Below are 18,563 nucleotides of genomic sequence, written 5' to 3' on the forward strand. Positions count from 1 at the left end.
GGTCCTTAACAATGGATACCGCCTTCTTGAGTATCGCCTTTTGAAGATGTCCTCATATTGGCAGCTGGTCAGGTGCCTTATGTTAAACTCCAGAACTTTTTAATTACATTAATTGAAATACTTCATTATATTATGTATTATTCAATATGCAGGTACACAGGGAAAATTAGGTTGGTAGTGGGCTACAAGGAAAGGAATTTGTGTAATGTCTATGAGATAACTTTTTAGAGCCCACCAGGGAGCAGGCAATTCCAGATCTGGTGTTATGTGATGAGGTGGAATTGATCAGGGAGCTGAAGGTAACGGAACCTTTAGGAGGCTGTAACCATAATATAACAGAAATCACCGTGTGTGTATTTTTGTGTGAGTGTGTGAGAAACCAGAGTTGATCAGAAGGAAATCCTAGTAGTGAAGATGGTGGAGCAACAGTTACTTTCTGGGACTAATTCTGGAGACATAGCATAATTCCATCCCAAGGAAGAAACAGCATATTAGGAGGAGGACAAGGCATTGTGAAGCCTTTAAAAGCCGCAGAGGACAACTAATAAAAGCTATAAGAGAGGAGAAAATGAAATACAAGGGAAAACATTCTATAATATTAAAGAGGATTCCAAAAGTATTTTTAAGTTACTTAAAGGCAAGAGAGAGGTAGTTAGCCTGACCTTGGTGGTAGGTAAGGTTTTAAAGTCAAATATTAAGGATGAAATTTCAAAGTACTAGACTTCAAAGTATATGATAAAATAGGATGACATAAATGTGGTTTTGTTAAGGGAACATCTTGTTTGACAAATCAGTTAAAGTTCTTTGAAGAGGGTCACAAGCAGACTAGACAAAGGTGAGTAGGTGAGTGTCATTTACTTTGATTTTCAGAAAGCTAAACAATATTTGACATCATGGTATTAGAGTTACATACAAGCATATATAGAGGATAAGCTGGCTTGCAGAGACAGAGTGGGAATGAAGGGGTCCTGTTCAGGATGGCTGCTGATAACTTCTGGAATTCAACATGAGTCCGTGTTGAGACTGCAGCATTTCACTTTATATGTTAATGATCTGAATGAAGGAACTGTTGGCATTGTGTCCAGGTTTGCAGACACAGAGAGTCATTACCAAGAAAGGTAGTGCCATGGAGGCAAAAAAAAAATCAACAGAAGGATTTGGGCAGGTTGGGAGAATGGGCAACAAAGTGACAGAAGGAATACAGTGTTTGAAAGTGCGCAGTTATGCACTTTGGAAGAATAAAAGTGTGAACTATTTTCTAAATGAGGAGAAAATTCAGAAATCAGAGTTGCGAGGGGATTTGGGTCTTCCACTTAAGAATTCTGTCAAGGTTCCCTTGCAGGTTGAATATCAAGGCAGTTTATGGTAACGTATGCATTAGTAATAAATATACTTTGAGTTGGTAGTAAGGAAGGCATTCAATTTGAGAGGACTATAGTCGAAACTGGGCACCACAGTAGCTTAATGCTAAGTTCGGAGCTAATACAGCTCAGAGCGTTCCAGAGATTGGAGTTCAATTCCCACGCTGTTCTGAAAGGAGTCTATGTATGTCCTCTGCATAGAATGTGTGGGTTTTCCCTGGGTGTTCTGGTTTCCTCCCACAGTCCTTTATGAATTGTCCCATGATTAGGTTAGGATTAATCAGGGTTGTGTAATTAATGGGATGGAGTGGCTCGAAGGACCAGATGGGCTTACATTGCACTGTAAAACAAGGAAGGATGTACTGCTGAGGCTTTATAAGGTGTTGGTGGGAATGCATTTGGAATATTGTGAGCAAGTCTGGGCTCCATATCTATGGAAGGATGCTCTGGTCCTTGTTCAACAGAGGTTCACAAGACTAATCCCAGGCTTAACATATGAGGGGTGTTTGAAGTTTCTGGGCCACTACTCACTGGAGTTCAGAAAAATGATGGGGGATATCATGGAAACCTATGGGATACTAAAAGGTCTGGATAGTGTGGGCATGGAGAGGATATTTCCTGCAGTGGAGGAGTCTATGGTCAAAGGGCACAGTGCCAAAATACAAGGATGTTTTATGAAAGGAGGAATTTCTTTAGCCATTAGTAGGAGAGTGTAGGATCCAGGGGTACAGCTCATAATAAAGGGAAACCCCTTTAAAACTGAGATAATAAAGAATTTCTTAAGCCAGAGGGTGGTGAATCTCTTGAGATCATTGCCCTAGGAGACTGGATGTCAAGGTATTGGGTGTATTTAGGTTCTGGATTGGTAAGGTGGAAGAATAGGCTTCATAAGTATCAGCCATGACTGAATGGCAGCGTAGACTTGATGGCCCATTTCTGCTCCGCATCTTATGGTCTTATTATCCATAAGGTCCTACATTAGGATGGTAGGGGTCAGTCCACAGATTCTTCGATAGCAGTTTGTCATCTTTATTGAATCCTTGTGTTTAATCAAGATTGTGTAATGTCAGTTCAAGAACACAAGCATAAAGGAGAATGAAATAATTGAAACTGCTCACAGTTTCCATTGCTGTGCCACTGATGTGAGGAGGCCTGTGATTTCTGCTGAAGTCGATAACCTTCTCCTTTGCCTTGTTGACATTATTTGCCTGGCATCAGGCCTGAAGCTCTTCCACCTTCTTTCTTTCTCTCTCTCTCTCTCCCCCTCTATCTCTCTCTCTATCTCTCCCTCTCCCTATCTCCCTCTCTCCCTCTCTCCCTCTCTCCCTCTCTCCCTCTCTCCCTCTCTCCCTCTCTCCCTCTCTCCCTCTCTTCCCTCTCTTCCCTCTCTTCCCTCTCTTCCCTCTCTTCCCTCTCTTCCCTCTCTTCCCTCTCTTCCCTCTCTTCCCTCTCTTCCCTCTCTTCCCTCTCTTCCCTCTCTTCCCTCTCTTCCCTCTCTTCCCTCTCTTCCCTCTCTTCCCTCTCTTCCCTCTCTTCCCTCTCTTCCCTCTCTTCCCTCTCTCCTCTCATGGTTGTTGGTGATTAGATCCACTGCTGTCTTGTCATCGGCAAACTTGCCAATGTGATTACTCGAGTGTTTGCCCGTGCCGTCATGTGTGAGCAGAGTGTACAGCAATGGGCTCAGCACCCATGTTGAGAAGCGGCTATGCATTCTGACTCTAAGTATATCTCTCCAGTGTTTAATAGCCAGAATCTTTGGAATGCCACTTCTGTTTGTAGATAAATGTTCGGAGTATACTTGATGGGCCAAATGGCCTAATTCTGCTTCTGTGTATTATGGTCTTATAATTAGACTGCTTTGGGCAAAGGTGATTAATATGACACTAAAATTGAAGACTCCATTGAAACTGTGAAACTTGTCTCAAGGTGAAAGATTTGCTGGTTTCATTGAACAATTCTGAAAATTTCTACTATTAGAGTTAAATAATTTTGTATTAATTTTAGTGATCTGGTGTATGTACCAGGATTGACTAACATACCAGAGGGACAGTGTGGGGCTAATGCCAAGATGTGCTCTTGAAACAACTATAATATTGTTGTGATGTTGGAAAATGCTCAAATGTATTTCATTGTTCCCACTCTTACAGGCCATCAATTGTTAAAAAAGATTCTGAGCTAATAAGTCTTCAAAGTTCCTGTTTTACGATTTTCCTACTTTTTATCATCTGGACAACCTGTGGTGCTCTTGCTCTCATATTTGGTTACCTTCTCTATCTCTTAAAGGTAATAATTACTTATTAATTAGTCTTGTTCAATCATTCACAAGTTATACAATGTTTAAAAACTAACTTGTAACTTTACAATGAAAACAGGTCAATTAACTTTTTTTAAAAAAACATTTACTTAGTGAGAAGGGTTTACTTTTGAACCAGTTAAAGAAACCAAACTTTAGTATGTTGACCAAATATTTTGAATTGCTTCAGTTTATTTGTTAATAGGGACACTTAATTTTGTTAAAATTGAAGAAACTGCAGATCCTGGGAATCTGAAATAAAACTAAAAATGCTAGAAACTTTCAGCAAGTTAGAGAGCATTTGTGGAAAAATCAACTGTTAATGTTCCAGGTCAGCTCCAACAAGATTGTAGCACCAGACACAAATTCTCCACCTCTTCCATTTCAGCATTTCCAAAAGGTTACACTCTCATATCTCCCTGGTCCACTCTTCTGTCCCTGCCTATCAATTCCTGTCAAATGGCATTTTTATATGCAATTGCAGCAGAATCCCTGTTCTTCCACCCCCTCCCTTTCTCATTAAACAGGGGGCTCTAACAGACTTTCCAAGTGAAACAGCATTTCATTGCACTTCATCCTGTCTAATGTACTGCATTCAGTATTCACATTGCAGCCCCCTGTGCTCTGACAAAAAATCAGACACCGATTGAATGATTGCTTTACAGAGCAACTGCGTTCAGCCTGAAGGAGTACCCTGAGCTTGCAGTTGCCTGTCACTTTAACTCACTGTCCCACTCTCACTTTGACCTTTCTGCACATGTGCCTCCTATACTCTCAGAATGTAGCCAAAGGACATTGTCGCATCTTCTATTTGGACAAGTTGCAGTCTTCTAAACTCAGTATCAACTACTCAAACTTTAAATGACTTTCTCTCTTCTGTTTGTATGCCATCTGGCCATCTTTAGCCACCATAGTTTTGGCTTAGTTCTTCCTTTTTTTTTTTGAATATTCTGCCACATTAGGTGATCCAGTCTTGCCTATCAGAGAAATTTCCATTGTTCGAAGCACAGCCCTCCTACACACTCTCTTCCACTTAAAATTACATTTCTTTCTTTTCCACTCTGGTAAAGGGTCCTGGGCCTGAAATTGTTTCTCTTTCCTCTTAATTTAAAATACTGGACGTAAAACAATTGTGTTTAGGATATTGTGATAAGTATTGGAAGATCTTCAAAATAATGTGGGAGGAAGGAATTTTTTTTTAAACATACTTAGCACGGTTCACTCACTGAAGTGGTGGCTGATCCCTCTTGTTTTGCCTAGCCTCTCTTCACTTAGCATCTTCTCTTCATTTGGTTCTTTTGTGCAGATGAATGTTTGACTTCTAACTTCCTAGCATCACTTTCTGTGGTCTTTATCAGAATATTTCCATAGAGTGTAGGGGTAAGGAGATGAAATCTGACGTAGACCTTTTAGGTGGTAGGCAAATTTAAGTGGGTTGAAGTTGTCTGGAAAGCTCGTGTCATGACCAGCCTCTTAAAGTACTTCATATTGGTAGATATTCAAGCCAACGGGCAGTAGTCATTAATCCTGCCCCAGGGAGAGGTTAAACTTATCTCCAAATACCCCTGCCAGCTGATCTGTACAGAATCTAAGGATATGGCCAGGGACAACATCTGGACCTAATGCTTTTCACAGGTTCGCCATCCAGAAGACTAATTTACATCCATGATGGTGACAGCAGATTCAGGTTCACTGGAGACTGTCAGAGTGGGAGATAACATATCCGTTCCCTCCTGTTCGAAGCATGCACAGAATTGTTCGGGTTTGATTTCCCCCCCACCCCCCATGGCTCAATTGTTACTTCTGAGCCTCAGGGACTGAAGACTCCAGGTTTATGTTCCATCTTCGGTGATTAATGTTGACTGAGCTGCACTGGTTCTTTTTAAGATTCCATGTCACAAGAACATAGAAGTAGACAAGAAGGCAGTTCATCTTGATTTGGCTCATTCAGACAGAAATCCATCAGTTTTTCTTGTGTTCACCTTGGAATGTATTGCTTATTCTGAGTGGAAAGGTCAACATGACACTTTTCCAAGTAAGAACCACAATGTATACCATCTTTTTGAATCCTTGTTTGCTTTCTGTCTCTTCCTTTCAAAATTAAAATTACTATTTGTCCCAGATTTTTCTTGAGGTATTAAACTCTGATGTAGCCATAATTGACACATTTAAGATGAATTATTATCTCTTATTTAAACTAGTAACCATTAATGGGTTAAGTCGTCATCTGAATAAATGTCTTGTATCTGCTTTGACCAGTAGGCCACATAACAAGTAAAGATAATCCAGGCTGTTGAGTTCAATTTAATTTTTTTTAAAATGTTATTTATTGGGATACAGCACAGAACAGGCCCTTCGAGCCATGCTGCCCACCAGCCCCCAGTTTAACCCTAGCCTAATCACAGGGCAATTAATCAACCAACCTTTGGACTGTGGAAGGAAAGTGGAGCACCCCGAGGAAACCCACACAGTCATCAGGAGCATGTACAAACTCCTTATAGACAGCGGCGGGAAATGAACCCAGGCCACTGGGGCAGTAAAGACCACGCTGCCGGGCTGCCCATTTCATTCCGTTCAAGTAGTATTCATTACTTCGTTTGCATTCTATATGATTGTCCTTGAAGTAATTTTCAAAATTTACACTTTAAAAGAATGAACATAATCAACCCTTTGAATTTAATTAAAAGTAATATGCCTGATTTACCTTTTCCCTGCAGTTAATTATTTTGTCACACTGCTCAGAACGAGACAAACCTTGTGATGATATGTTACAAAGGCACCAGGCAGATTGATGATACATCCCATTGACGTGTATTTTACTATTTTGATTCTGTAGCTTAGCATTTGGTTGTCTTTCTTGATTGTTGTTCCCCAATGAGTGGATATGTTGTGCCACGCTAAGAATTGAAGTTCTTGGCTACGTTTACTCTTAGCTATTTCAACAGCATTTGTCAAATCTACAGGATATCACTTGTTGTGCAGTAGAGTCAGAGTTGCTAGCATAAAAACAACCCTTCACCCTACTATGTCCACGATCTCCTCTTTTACCCATCTATATTGCTCACATTTAATTGTATTAGTTTCTTACCTTGCTACACCCTGTCTATTTCCACTCAGTACCCACTTTATTGGACACTTCCTGCACCTAATAAAGTGGCCACTTGGTGGTCTTCTGTTGCTGTAGCCCATGCACTTCAAGGTTTTGACTTCAGAGATGCTCTTCTGCACACCACTGTTGTAACGCGTGGTTTTTTGAGTTACTGCCACCTTCCTGTCATCTTGAACCAAACTGGCCATTCTCCTCTGGCCTTTCTCACTAACAAGGTGTTTTTGCCCACAGGATGTTGTTTCACTTTTTGCACCATTCTTTGTAAACTCTCAAGACTGTTGTGCATGAAAATCCCAGGAGATCAGCAGTGTCTGAGATGCTTAAACTACCTCATCTGGCACCAACAATCATTCCACGGTTTGAAGTCACTTAGATCACATTTCTTCCCTATTCTGATGTGTGGTCTGAATAGCAACTGAACCTTTTGACCATGTGTGCATGCTTTTATGCTCTGAGCTGCTGCCACATGATTGGCTGATTAGATATTTGCAGTAATGAGCAGGTGTACCTAATAAAGTGTCCACTGAGTGTATATGCATACCTGAATGTCTTTTAAATGTGGTGATTGTATCTGATTCACAACCCATTCTACTCGTGTTGCCATTTTCAAGGAACTGTGGGTTTCAATCCCAAGTTCCCTCCGTTAATCATGGATCACATGTGCCTTAATCTTTTGGACTAGCCTTCTACTGCCCTGTCTTTGTTGGTCTTCCTAGTTACCTCGCAAAAAAACTCAATCAAATTAGGAAAGCAGGATTCCCCTTGCACAAAGTCACGTTGACAATCCTCTTCTGCCTTGCCAAATGTCTAAAAGGTCCCTTAGGATCTTCTCCAATAATTTTGCTACCACTGACACGAGGCACACTGGCCTGTAGTTACCTGGCTTATGCTTCCTGACCTTAAGTAAATTAAGATAATGAAAATTTCCAAAGGGGGGGAGGGTTGGATACTTTTTATAGGCACTGTTATTGTAATTGGAAACAATTTTTTTCTAATATAAATTTCCAAAATATATCTTGAATATTTAATGCTTTCAGGTTGAATGTAGTTCTTTTATGCAGAACATTGTTGTATGCTTTGAAAGTCTAGATTCACTATCATGCTGCCAAAATGCACTTCGTTATTATCCTCTAAGACGGAATCTAGACGAACAGGATTGATGCTAAGGATATGAAATAAAAAAGAAAACACTGAGAGATACACAGTAGATCAGGCTGCAAAGGGGAAGTTACATATTTGACTGCAGTTTGTAGCTAATGAATGTCCAGATAATCCTAAAGTTTGCTCCTAATTAATTGGTTGTGTTATTTGGCACAGACTGATAAGTCTGCATTTGCCCTGCTGTTTTGTTACCCTTTTTAAACATAAACATAATAATCTGTTTCTCATGTTCTGGTTGCTCTATAATATTGCTCCATCCCTCCTTTTCAACCATTTTGCTCTGCTTCCCATCTGTTGGCATCAGTGCTTGTCATCTCCCTCGAGATTTCTGCTTGTTTCTCACACTCTGCCTGTAAAAGCAGTGTGCCATCACTTGCTGGGAACTTGTTTATTTTCACCAATATGAGCCTATCTTTAATATTTTCTTCTGTGCAACATTTTGTCCTTTTTTATCATTACATATGAGTTACATTTTTTGGAGGAAGTACTCATTTAACGTATCATCAAAAATCATATTTCTGGTTTTCATTTGTTTACTTTAACGTTGTCCTTTTTTCTGCTAATTTTGGTTCAATGAAGTGCAGTCCTTCTGACTTAGCTTTCATTGCTTTTTTTAATGTTATGCTTAAATAATCTTACAGTCTAATAATTGGTCTTTTTCTCTTGATGACCTTTAACTACTCGACAAAGTGGGTATTCATTATATCTTTCAGTCCCTTTCCAAGTATCCTGATCTTTGCTGCCTTCAGGAATGTGAAGCATTTTAAGGACTTTGTCAGAAATGCATTCTTTTTCTTTCTTAATAAAAATTCTTGCCTTTATGTAGGATCCTGCAGCACATTATCTTTTGTATCGTGAGGTGTTGTTGCTGAAAGTGCTTGAGAGAATCTGTCAAGAAACATCCACCATATCAAATATGTAGATTACATTCCTTTCAGTCTTAGAATTATATAAAGTAAGGAGTTACTTCAGGTCAAAAATGTTTATCTTACTTTTCTTAGTCTATTGCCGTGTAGGCTGTGCCTTTTCAAGTGCTAATCCTGCTAATTTTTGGAAGAGATAACCCTACATTTCTTAACTGTTCATGAACCAGCACTGATACAGCAATCAACATAAATAGGATGGCTATTACATTCCGAAAAATAAAATAATTTATCTGATGAATATTTTTCAGTCTTTTAAATAATGCAGTATATAACGGAAGTAACAGTTCCCAATATTTTTGTAGATATTTTAAATGGAGGGATTTTAGTGTGTCAAAAATTAGTGGATAATAACTGAATTGGTATAATTGAATATTTAATTAATGTGCTTCTTTTTTCCTCCTCAGGTCCTCCGCCTGCAAGCTGCAGTGCAAACAATGAAAGGTATTCTTAATTTGGTAAGGCTGTGTTTTTTTCCCTCTTTATTTTTAGTACTTAAGCTGTGAGTAGCTTTAGGCACTGCTTTCTTACAGGACGCTGCCACTGCGCCCTGGACAAAAAGAAACATCTTGTCACTGCTTCTTGCTCTTTCTGCGCTGGTGGTGATGGGTTGCATGATGCTTTTTCTGGTATTTTACAGTCTGTGTGTGAGGTTACCTCATTGACAAAAACCTATGAAATAGTCATTGACTCAGTATATAAGAGCCTGCAGTTAGTTGGAATAAATTAGTATACCTTTGAAAACTGCAGTTTGTTGAATACATCCAGCAGACAGCATTGCTTTATCTTAGAATTTTGAAAGTGTTTGAAATTTGCAAGAACTATTCCATTATAACTGTAGGATGTACATATTCTGCCTACAGGCAATTAACATTAATGAGGAAAGAATAATGTAATAAAAAATCATACTTTCCCCATGTAAGATTTTAACAAGATGGGTTTTGGCAAGGCTCCATAATTCCACTTTACCTTTCTGTTGGAATGACATGTTGCTCTGGGCTATTTCTTGGACTATACACTTATAAATTAAGGGAATAGGTGTTGTTCTGGAATATATATAAGAATTCTGTCAATGGAGGATGCCATAGTTACATTTTAAGTCACTTATGTCACTGCCTTAACTGATACACTTTGTTAGTCCCAATTTCCACCTCAGTGCTCTTTGTTGATACCCATGATGTGCACAGAAGTCAGAAATGTATCTGCCCTCCTACACTGCAGCTGAGCAGCACTGAATCTGGGCGAGGACCACATATCTCCTGAGCTGGAGGAATGCATGCACCTCACTCTAAGGCTGGCATATGTAAACACAGCACCATTCAGTTCAGTGGGATGGATATCCCCAATTTTTGAAAATAAAAATTCCTCTTAAAGATTTTAGTTAATTTATAGGACATGAAGTCAATCTTATGACCAACTTTTCTATTGACTTCTCATTTTTAATTATTTTGCTCTCTTTGAACTGTTTTTAAATGTCTCCGACCACGGTGAGTTGGCAAAAGGCCATCAGAGTAATCTCTGGCAAAGCCACAAGATCTGCTGCCTGAGGCGCACACAGTTCTTGTGTGCTGCTGCTTCACTGGATGGCTGTGGCAATAAGGCATGCTATTCAGCCAACAGATTAATAAGTTCTTAGATATTCAAACTATAAACCAGAATGAATAAATCTCTAAAACTAACTGTCCTCTTAGGAAGTGAGACCATACAACTATAAAATTGAATTTTCAAGATTTGTTATCACCTTATCATGCAATCTGCTTTTAAAAAATTATTAGAAAACGCATCAGGCAATTTACTCACTCACTACGTTTGTGAAAACTTTAGTTGGTTTTTGTTTAGTCTATTGAATCCATTTAATAATAGAGATAATTTTCATCTCTCTGATAGTCATTCTAAAATCCAATTTATGAAATTTAATGAATAGCGTGATCCTGAATTCTGATTATTATAAAAATTAATTTTAGTTTATCTTTTTTAGCCCAACCTAACTCTGGAATGAAACAAAACAAAATTTTCTTTGAACTTGCCAATAAATGTTGGCATCACCAGCAAGATAATTTTTTTTTAATGTTCACCCTTAAATGCTTTAGAGAAGGCAATGGGAAGTTGTCTCGAATAGCTGCTATCTGTTGTTTAATGTTCAGGTGATCCCTACATTATGGGTCGAGCAGGGGAGGGGTTTGCATTCCAAGAAAAACACTGGTATCTCAATTCTCTGTAGCAGACACTTTATTCCCTTTGAATCCCATGTTACAAGTGGAGATGAGTTCCTACAGAAAGCTTCTTCAACAGTAGTGACCACACAAGCATGCAACCTGTAGTCAAGAGCATTCTGACGTGTTGTAGGTAGACAAAAGAATGTTGCTGTTTTAACTAATTAAATATAGGTGCTACATTGGTTGATGGTTTTGTTGCACAAGTATCAATAAAAAAGGATTGATTTGTCAGTTTCCAAAGTAAATGCCTTAAGTGACTACCCTTTGTGTGAACTTGCAGCCTCAAATTGTTGGTAAACTAATTCAGTTCTCTCCATATGCTTTGGGTTTCCCTTCTTCACGTAAACTCCATAAGAGAGGATTTTTATTCCGTATGTCAAATTTTTTTATCATGATTTGTGAATTCCATAAGTGTGAATTTTTTTTACCTGAACTGTAATCTGGAATAACCTGTACTTTTAGTAAGGGACATTAAAAGCTTCGATTTCATGTTGTGAAGGAAAGGAAATTAAATTCAATTTTAAAAGTTGTGTAACTTTGAGGAGAACATAAAGGCAGTTCCCAATCATGTGCGATGGTCCTTTTAGGTGGTGGAACGTAGAACAGTACAGTACAGGAACAGGCCATTTGGCCCACACTGTTGTGCTGAACATCAGATCAAAAAAACCCAAACACTAATCCCTCCATCTTCCTTACATCCATGTGCCTAGGCAAACATCTCGGAAAAGTCTATAATGTATTTTCCTCTACCAACATACCAGGCAGTGCATTTCAGGCATCTACCACTCTCTTGAGTAAAAAAAAAACTTACCCCTCACATCCTCTTTGAACTTACTCCCTCTTACTTTCAATGAATGCCCTCTGGTATTAGACATTTCAACCCTGGGAAAAAGATACCTACTGTCTGCTCTATATCTAATCTTATAAACCTCTATCGGATTTCCACTTAACCTCTACTGCTCCAGAGGAAACAACCCAAGTTTATCCAGCCTCCCATAACACCCTCTAAACCTGGCAGTATCCTGGTAAACCTCTTCTGCACCCTCTCCATAAGCCATTTCTCTGCCCATATCTGCAACTGATCTGTATCATGCTGTATTCTTTGCCAGTCTTCTTGACTGAATTTATTACCTCTCTGGACATCCAAGGTTCTCTTATCTTTCCATCCGTGTCCTTCCTTCTAACAGGAGTATACGTCTCCTGTACTCCATGCGATTGATCCTTAAACACCCTCCAAAATCTGATGAGGACTTGCCAGAAAAAGGTGTTTCCATTTAACTCTTAGTTCCAGTCTTGTGCTCTTGTTATTTGCCTACTCCAATTTAAAACACTCCCGCAAGTACCATATCTGTCCTTATAGCTATCCTGAAAGTTAAGGAGTTGTGGTCACTCTTCCCTAACTGTTCACCCACTAAAAGGTCAGTCATCTAACCAGGCTTATTTCCCAACACCAGATCCAGTACACCCTCACATCTCGATGTAAAAAATCTTCCAAGATACACTTAAATTCTGCCCTGTCTAACCTCCTTGCACTATGAAGGGCCCAGTTTATATTTGGGAAGTTAAAATCCCCCATTACAGCAACCCTATTATTTTATATGGGTTATAACTACTGTGATTATGTGGCTGTCCCAATTTCTAATCGGCAAGAATTCAGATGTTGATGGGTGTTTTGATACTGGTATTACTGTTGAATATCTTGAAGGTTGATTAGATTCTTTTGAAGATAGTCATTGCTAATATTTGTATGGCCTGCATGTTACTTGTCATTTGTCAGCCTATGCCCAAGTATTGTCCAGTTTTTGCTGCAGGGTCTCAACCTGTCATAAGATGCCATGGAAATTTGACAAATCCCCATTTTTAACATTGTGAATGGAAATTGCCCAAGATGTTTAGCCAAGGACACTGATCTGAATACCTCCTGCAGAGCGTCACATTTCCCATTTTGCTTGATACAATTCCATCGTCTTTAGGTCCCAGTTCAATTACTTGAGGGCTTGTTGCTAGATATAGTGAATGCTGCTTTGATGTCAGACAGTCACTCTCACCTCAGCTGTGGAATTCGGCTGTTTTTCAACAAATGCCGCAGTGAAATCAGGAACTTGGTGGCTTTGGTAGGATCCAAACTGAGATAATCAATGATAACCTATTGGTCCAACCACAACACTTAACATTTTACAGATGATTCTGATAAAGAGAAGGGTGGTAAATAAGAATATGCTTGCAGTAGATGAATTTTAGGAATTTTTTTACATTAGACAGATACCAGTGTTACTGCAATACTAAGCCTCCTTCATTGGTTCTGTCATAGTTGACAGTTCTAATGAATGGTCTCAAATCTGAAATATTAACTTTTTCTCTTGTGATGTTGCCTGACTTGTTGCGTGTTCCCAGCATTTTTAGTTATTATTTTACGTCTCCAGCATCAATAGTTCCTCTGATTATTTTCTTGTTGACTGGAGTTGCACCTGGATCTGCACGTATCTTGGGCACTAAAGGCACAGTTTCCAGAGTGCATTCTGATATGATTTCACATGATGTGTATTTCAAGTGCAAGATTAAATTTTTCTCCAGATATCTGATGTATACCTAGTGGCCACTTTATTACGTACATCTGCTTGTTAATATGAATATCTAATCAGCCAATCTTGTGGCAGCAACTCAGTGCATAAAAACATGCAGAACTGGTCAAGAGGTTCAGTTGACCAAATATCAGAATGGGGAGGAAATGTGATCTAAGTGATTTTGACGGTGGAACGACTTATGGTACCAGACAGGGTGGTTTCAGTATCTTGGAAGCTGCTGATCTCCTGGGATTTTCACACACAACAGTCTCAAGAGTTTACAGAGAATGGTGTGAAAAACTAAATTACCTTGTTAATGAGAGAGGTCAGAGGAGAATGGCCAAACAGACAGGAAGGCAACAGTAGCTCAAATAACCACGTTACAACAGTGGCATGCAGAAGAGCATCTCTGAATGCACAACACTTTGAGTGAGGTGGATGAGCTACGGCAGCAGAAGACCACAATCATACACTCAGTGGCCACTTTATTAGGTAGAAGAGGTAGCTGATAAATTAGCCACTGAGTGCATACTTTGGACATGTAGCATAGTCTTGTTGAAATGATTAGGAAGTAGGATTTTCTGACCCAGGGCATCTTCCTACAAGGAGAGTGGAAACAAGCCACAGAGTTAGGATTACATATGATTTTGACTGGTAGCTGGAATATAAATTTACTTTTTGGTTAATTTGGCACTGCTTTCCTATTGCTCCTTTGGAAGTACCTTGCAAATAAATATGAGGAAAAGGGGAGATGTTTGATTTCAGTTAACTCTGCATGATTTTAACAGCATTTTGGGAAGATATAATTACAGCCTTAAAACAATATGTATATTGTTGATGTTAAATAAAAATGTTTGGCATCTTGCTACTTTTAAGGAGAAGTCATTGATTGAGTCATACGGCAGGGAAACAGATTCTACGCCTAACTGGTCCACGCCTACCAAGATTCCCATCTAAGCTAGTCCCAACTGGCTCAGATCCCTCTAAAATTGGACAAAAGTTTGCAAAAGATAAACGTGGAAGTATTTTAGATGGCCATTAGGTAGAGCAGATGTCTTGCAGTTTGTGCCTATAATTGGTGAGAGACCTCAGACTCTTAGAGGAGTCATTCATTGCTTTCTAACATTATTTCTTGAAGTATTTATTCTTTGTCCTCGTCATCCCAATCAAGCTTAATTAAAAGAAAGACCGTTCCTTGTTTAGAAGTTTAATATTGAACAACCATATTTAGTGGAATGCAAAGTGTGCCGAACATGTGGATTGTGTCCTGCATAATCCCATGTAATAATTCTACAACATTACTAACTTAAATATGCCAACATGTTGATTCTGTATTGGAATTTGTTCCCCTGAAATCTTCATTTTCACTGAAATTAAGGCAAACCTCTGTTAACAGCTTGAAGTTCTCTCATCAAGCAGAGGGTGTGGTGCTGCTCTTTTGCTAAAAAGTGAAATCAAATAATTAGAAAGAGGTGACATAGGGACGTAAGGTGTTGAATTATTGTGGATAGAGCTAAAGAACTGAAAGGGTAAAAGGACCCTGATGGGAGTTGTATACAGACCTCCAAACAGTAGTAAGGATGTGGTCTACAAATTACAACGGGAGATAGAAAATGCATGCCAAAAGGACAATATTACAATAACCATCAGGGATTTCAATATGTGGGTAGGTTGGGAAAATCAGGTTGGTGCTGGACCGCAAGAGGGGGAATTTCTAGAATGCCTATGAGATGGCTTTTTAGAGCAGATCGTGGTTGAGCCCATGAGGGGATCAGCTATTCTGGATTGGGTATTGTGCAATGAACCAGAATTGATTGGAGAGCTTAAGATAAAAGAACCCTTCGGGGCAAGTGATCATATTATGATTGAATTCGCCCTGAAATTTGAGAAGGAAGAGCTAAAGTCAGATGTATCAGTATTACAGTGGAGCAAAGGGAATTAAAAAAGTAATTAGGAAGGTAAAGATGGAATATGAAAGTAAGCTAGCCAGTAATATCAAAGAGGATAACTAAAGTTTCTTCAGATACATGAAGTATAAAAGAGAGGAAAAAGTAGATATTGGACCCCAAGATGATGGAATAGATGGGTTTGTTGCCAAGTTTGCAGATGATATGAAGATTGGTGGAGGGGCAGGTAGTATTGAGGAAATAGGTAGGATGCAGAAGGACTTGGACAGATTAGGAGAATAGTAGTAAATGAAATGCAATGTTGGAAAATGCATGGCCATGCACTTTAGTAGTAGAAATAAATGTGCAGACTATTTTCTAAACGGGGAGAAAATCCAGGAATCTGAGATGCAGAGGGACTTGGGAGTCCTTGTGCAGAACGTCCTGAAGGTTAACTTGCAGGTAAAGTCAGTGGTGAGGAAAGCAAATGCTATGTTAGTATTCATTTCAAGAGATCTAGAATAGTACAAGAGCAAGGATGTGATGCTGAGGCTTTATAAGGCACTTGATAGAATGGATGTGGAGAGGATGTTTCCTATGGTGGGAGAGTCTAAGACCAGAGAACACAGCTTGAGAATAGAGGAGTGTCCTTATGGAATGGAGATGAGTAGGAATTTCATTAGACAGAGAGTGGTGAATCTGTGGAATTCTTTGCCACAGGCAGCTGTGGAGGCCAAGTCTTTATGTATATTTAAGGCAGAGATTCATAGGTTCTTGACTGGTCAGGGCATGAGGTATACGGGGAGAAGGCAGGAGATTGGGGCTGAGAGGAAAATTGGATCAGCCATGATGAAATGTTAGAGCAGATTTGAAGGGCCAAATGGCCTAATTCTGCTCCGATATTTTATGGTCTTATGGTGTTTTGAGTTGAATGTTCTTATTAAATTACCTTGCGTAATATTTCTTAAACATTTTGGTAATAATCAAATTATTTGTTTTGCAGGCACCACAAGAAACTGTAAAGAGAGTTGCAATGACTTCCACAGCAAAGGAAGAGGAAGAGGAAGACAAATCTGGAGTGGCTGAAGAATTAGATCAGCAAAACCTAGATAATCATAAACTGCTATCAGTTTCGGATGTTGATGATGCACTTGACACTCTTAAGATTCATGTTACGATCCTACATTTGCTGAACTGGATCATACTATTCAGCGCACCTTCACTTATTTATTGGGTAAAAAATCTCGGGTAAGATATCTTTTTTTCTAGCAGTTTAGGTGACAAGAATCTTTCATGTTTCAAGGAGATAACCATTTGGAAGGTCAGAATCAGGATTAACATCACTGACATATGTCATGAAATTTGTTGTTTTGTGACAGCAGTACAGTGTGTTACGTACCCCATAACTGGGTTGCCAAACCAGCAGAAATGGATCACTCAGTTGGAGTCTGGATTACTAGAACTAAGAAAGTTTTATTAAAGAAACAAGCAACACAGTAATCGAAAGGATAATAAATGCAACAGTTCAGCAATAATAAACACACATGTGCACAGAATTAAGATAACAGCATCAATCAAGCTCTATCGTTGTCTAGGGATAAATGACCAATTTCAAAGTGACACAGAGTTCAGTCCAATTTAGTAGTGCAGTTCGTAGTAATCGTTGCCATGGCGATGGACAACGTGGGGGGAGAGAGAGAGAGAACGGGAACGACTGATCATTCAGACACGGCTTCCACTCACAGACCGGCGATACGGCTCACAAGCAGCTTTTGGGCAGGTCCTTGGTGATGTCACCTGAGGTCACCGACTGTGACCCCTCCTCCAGATGCGGTCGATCCTCTGCAGTGAACCCGGCACCCAAATGAGGGTGGACACACACCGGGTTCTCGCTGATCGTACCTTTCCACCCTGTGCGTTTAAGGTCTGGTACTTCCCACCGACTCGCGAGAGGCGCACCGCTTCCAGGGTCTCGTTACCTCGGGTGTCGTGTGTCCTGCCTTAGCGAACCTGTCCCTTTTTATCCCCCTGCTGGGGTATCGCCTGTCCATCACTTCAAACAGTTCAGGGTTCAAAGGGGGAGCCGCTCCAGACAGCTGTCTCTCCCGTCCCTTCATTACACATCTCCAGATGCTGTTTCATTGTGTTCCTTATCTCTCTCTTGAAGACAGGTGGCAGACCAACTGCTGATCACACAGGACAGCTAACATCTTATCTATGTGTATTCTCCTCACAAGTGCAATACATAAAAATACAAATATAAATTACAATTTTTTAAAAAAATGAAAAAAATAAATAGTACAAACAGCAAAACAGCGAGGCAGTGTTTATGGGTTGGTTCATTGTCCATTTAGAAATCTGTTGGTGGAGGGGAAGAAGTTCTTCCTCCGTGATGGTAGCAGTAAGAAGAGGGCATTCCCTCAGTGATGAGGATGGATGCCACCTTTTTGAGGCATTGGCTTTTGAAGATGTCCTCTGCTGGGGAGGCTAGTGCCCCTAATGGAGCTGACTGAGTTTGCAATCCTCTGCAGCTTTTTCCAATCCTTTGTAGTGGCCCCTCCAATGATGCAACCGGTTAGAATGGTCTCCACTGTACATCTGTAGAAATTTGCTGGAGTCTTTGGTAACATTCCAAATCTCCTCAAACTCTTAATGAAATATAGCGCTGATGTGCCTCCTTTGTAACTGCATCAATACTTTAGACCCTGGATAGATCTTCAGAGAGGTTCACACCCAGGAACTTGAGACTATTCATCCTTTCCACTGCTGATCCCTCGACGAGAATTGACTGTGTTCCCTCGACTTCCCATGATTAACCATGAAACTGCCAAAAAGAAAATTGATTTATTGATGTCCTTCAGGAAGAGAAATTCACTGTCCTTATCTGCTCCATTCTGTATCTTACTCCGTGTTCACAGCTGTGTGATTAACTTTTAACTTCCCTCTGAAATGGCAAGTCATGAACTGACAAAACATGATGGCACAGAGTGTCTTCAGAATCAGCATTTGCCACCTTGTTTCTTGTGCACTTGAGATGCAGAGCATGCAAT

The 18,563-nt window shown here is 39.7% G+C and overlaps 1 protein-coding gene across 2 annotated transcripts in view; it reads left to right on the forward strand.

Annotated features, from left to right (window-relative positions):
• pgap1 (post-GPI attachment to proteins inositol deacylase 1) overlaps nucleotides 1-18,563 on the forward strand; it is a 106,217-nt gene that overhangs the window by 80,661 nt on the left and 6,993 nt on the right. For both annotated transcript variants that reach the window (XM_072261627.1, XM_072261629.1), the window contains exons 23-25: nucleotides 3,509-3,644; nucleotides 9,255-9,305; nucleotides 16,517-16,761. In XM_072261627.1, the coding sequence (XP_072117728.1) occupies nucleotides 3,509-3,644; nucleotides 9,255-9,305; nucleotides 16,517-16,761 (432 nt within the window). The remainder of the gene's footprint in view (nucleotides 1-3,508; nucleotides 3,645-9,254; nucleotides 9,306-16,516; nucleotides 16,762-18,563) is intronic.

Source organism: Mobula birostris, chromosome 6 (genome assembly GCF_030028105.1).
Source record: "Mobula birostris isolate sMobBir1 chromosome 6, sMobBir1.hap1, whole genome shotgun sequence".
Classification (NCBI taxonomy): domain Eukaryota; kingdom Metazoa; phylum Chordata; class Chondrichthyes; order Myliobatiformes; family Myliobatidae; genus Mobula; species Mobula birostris.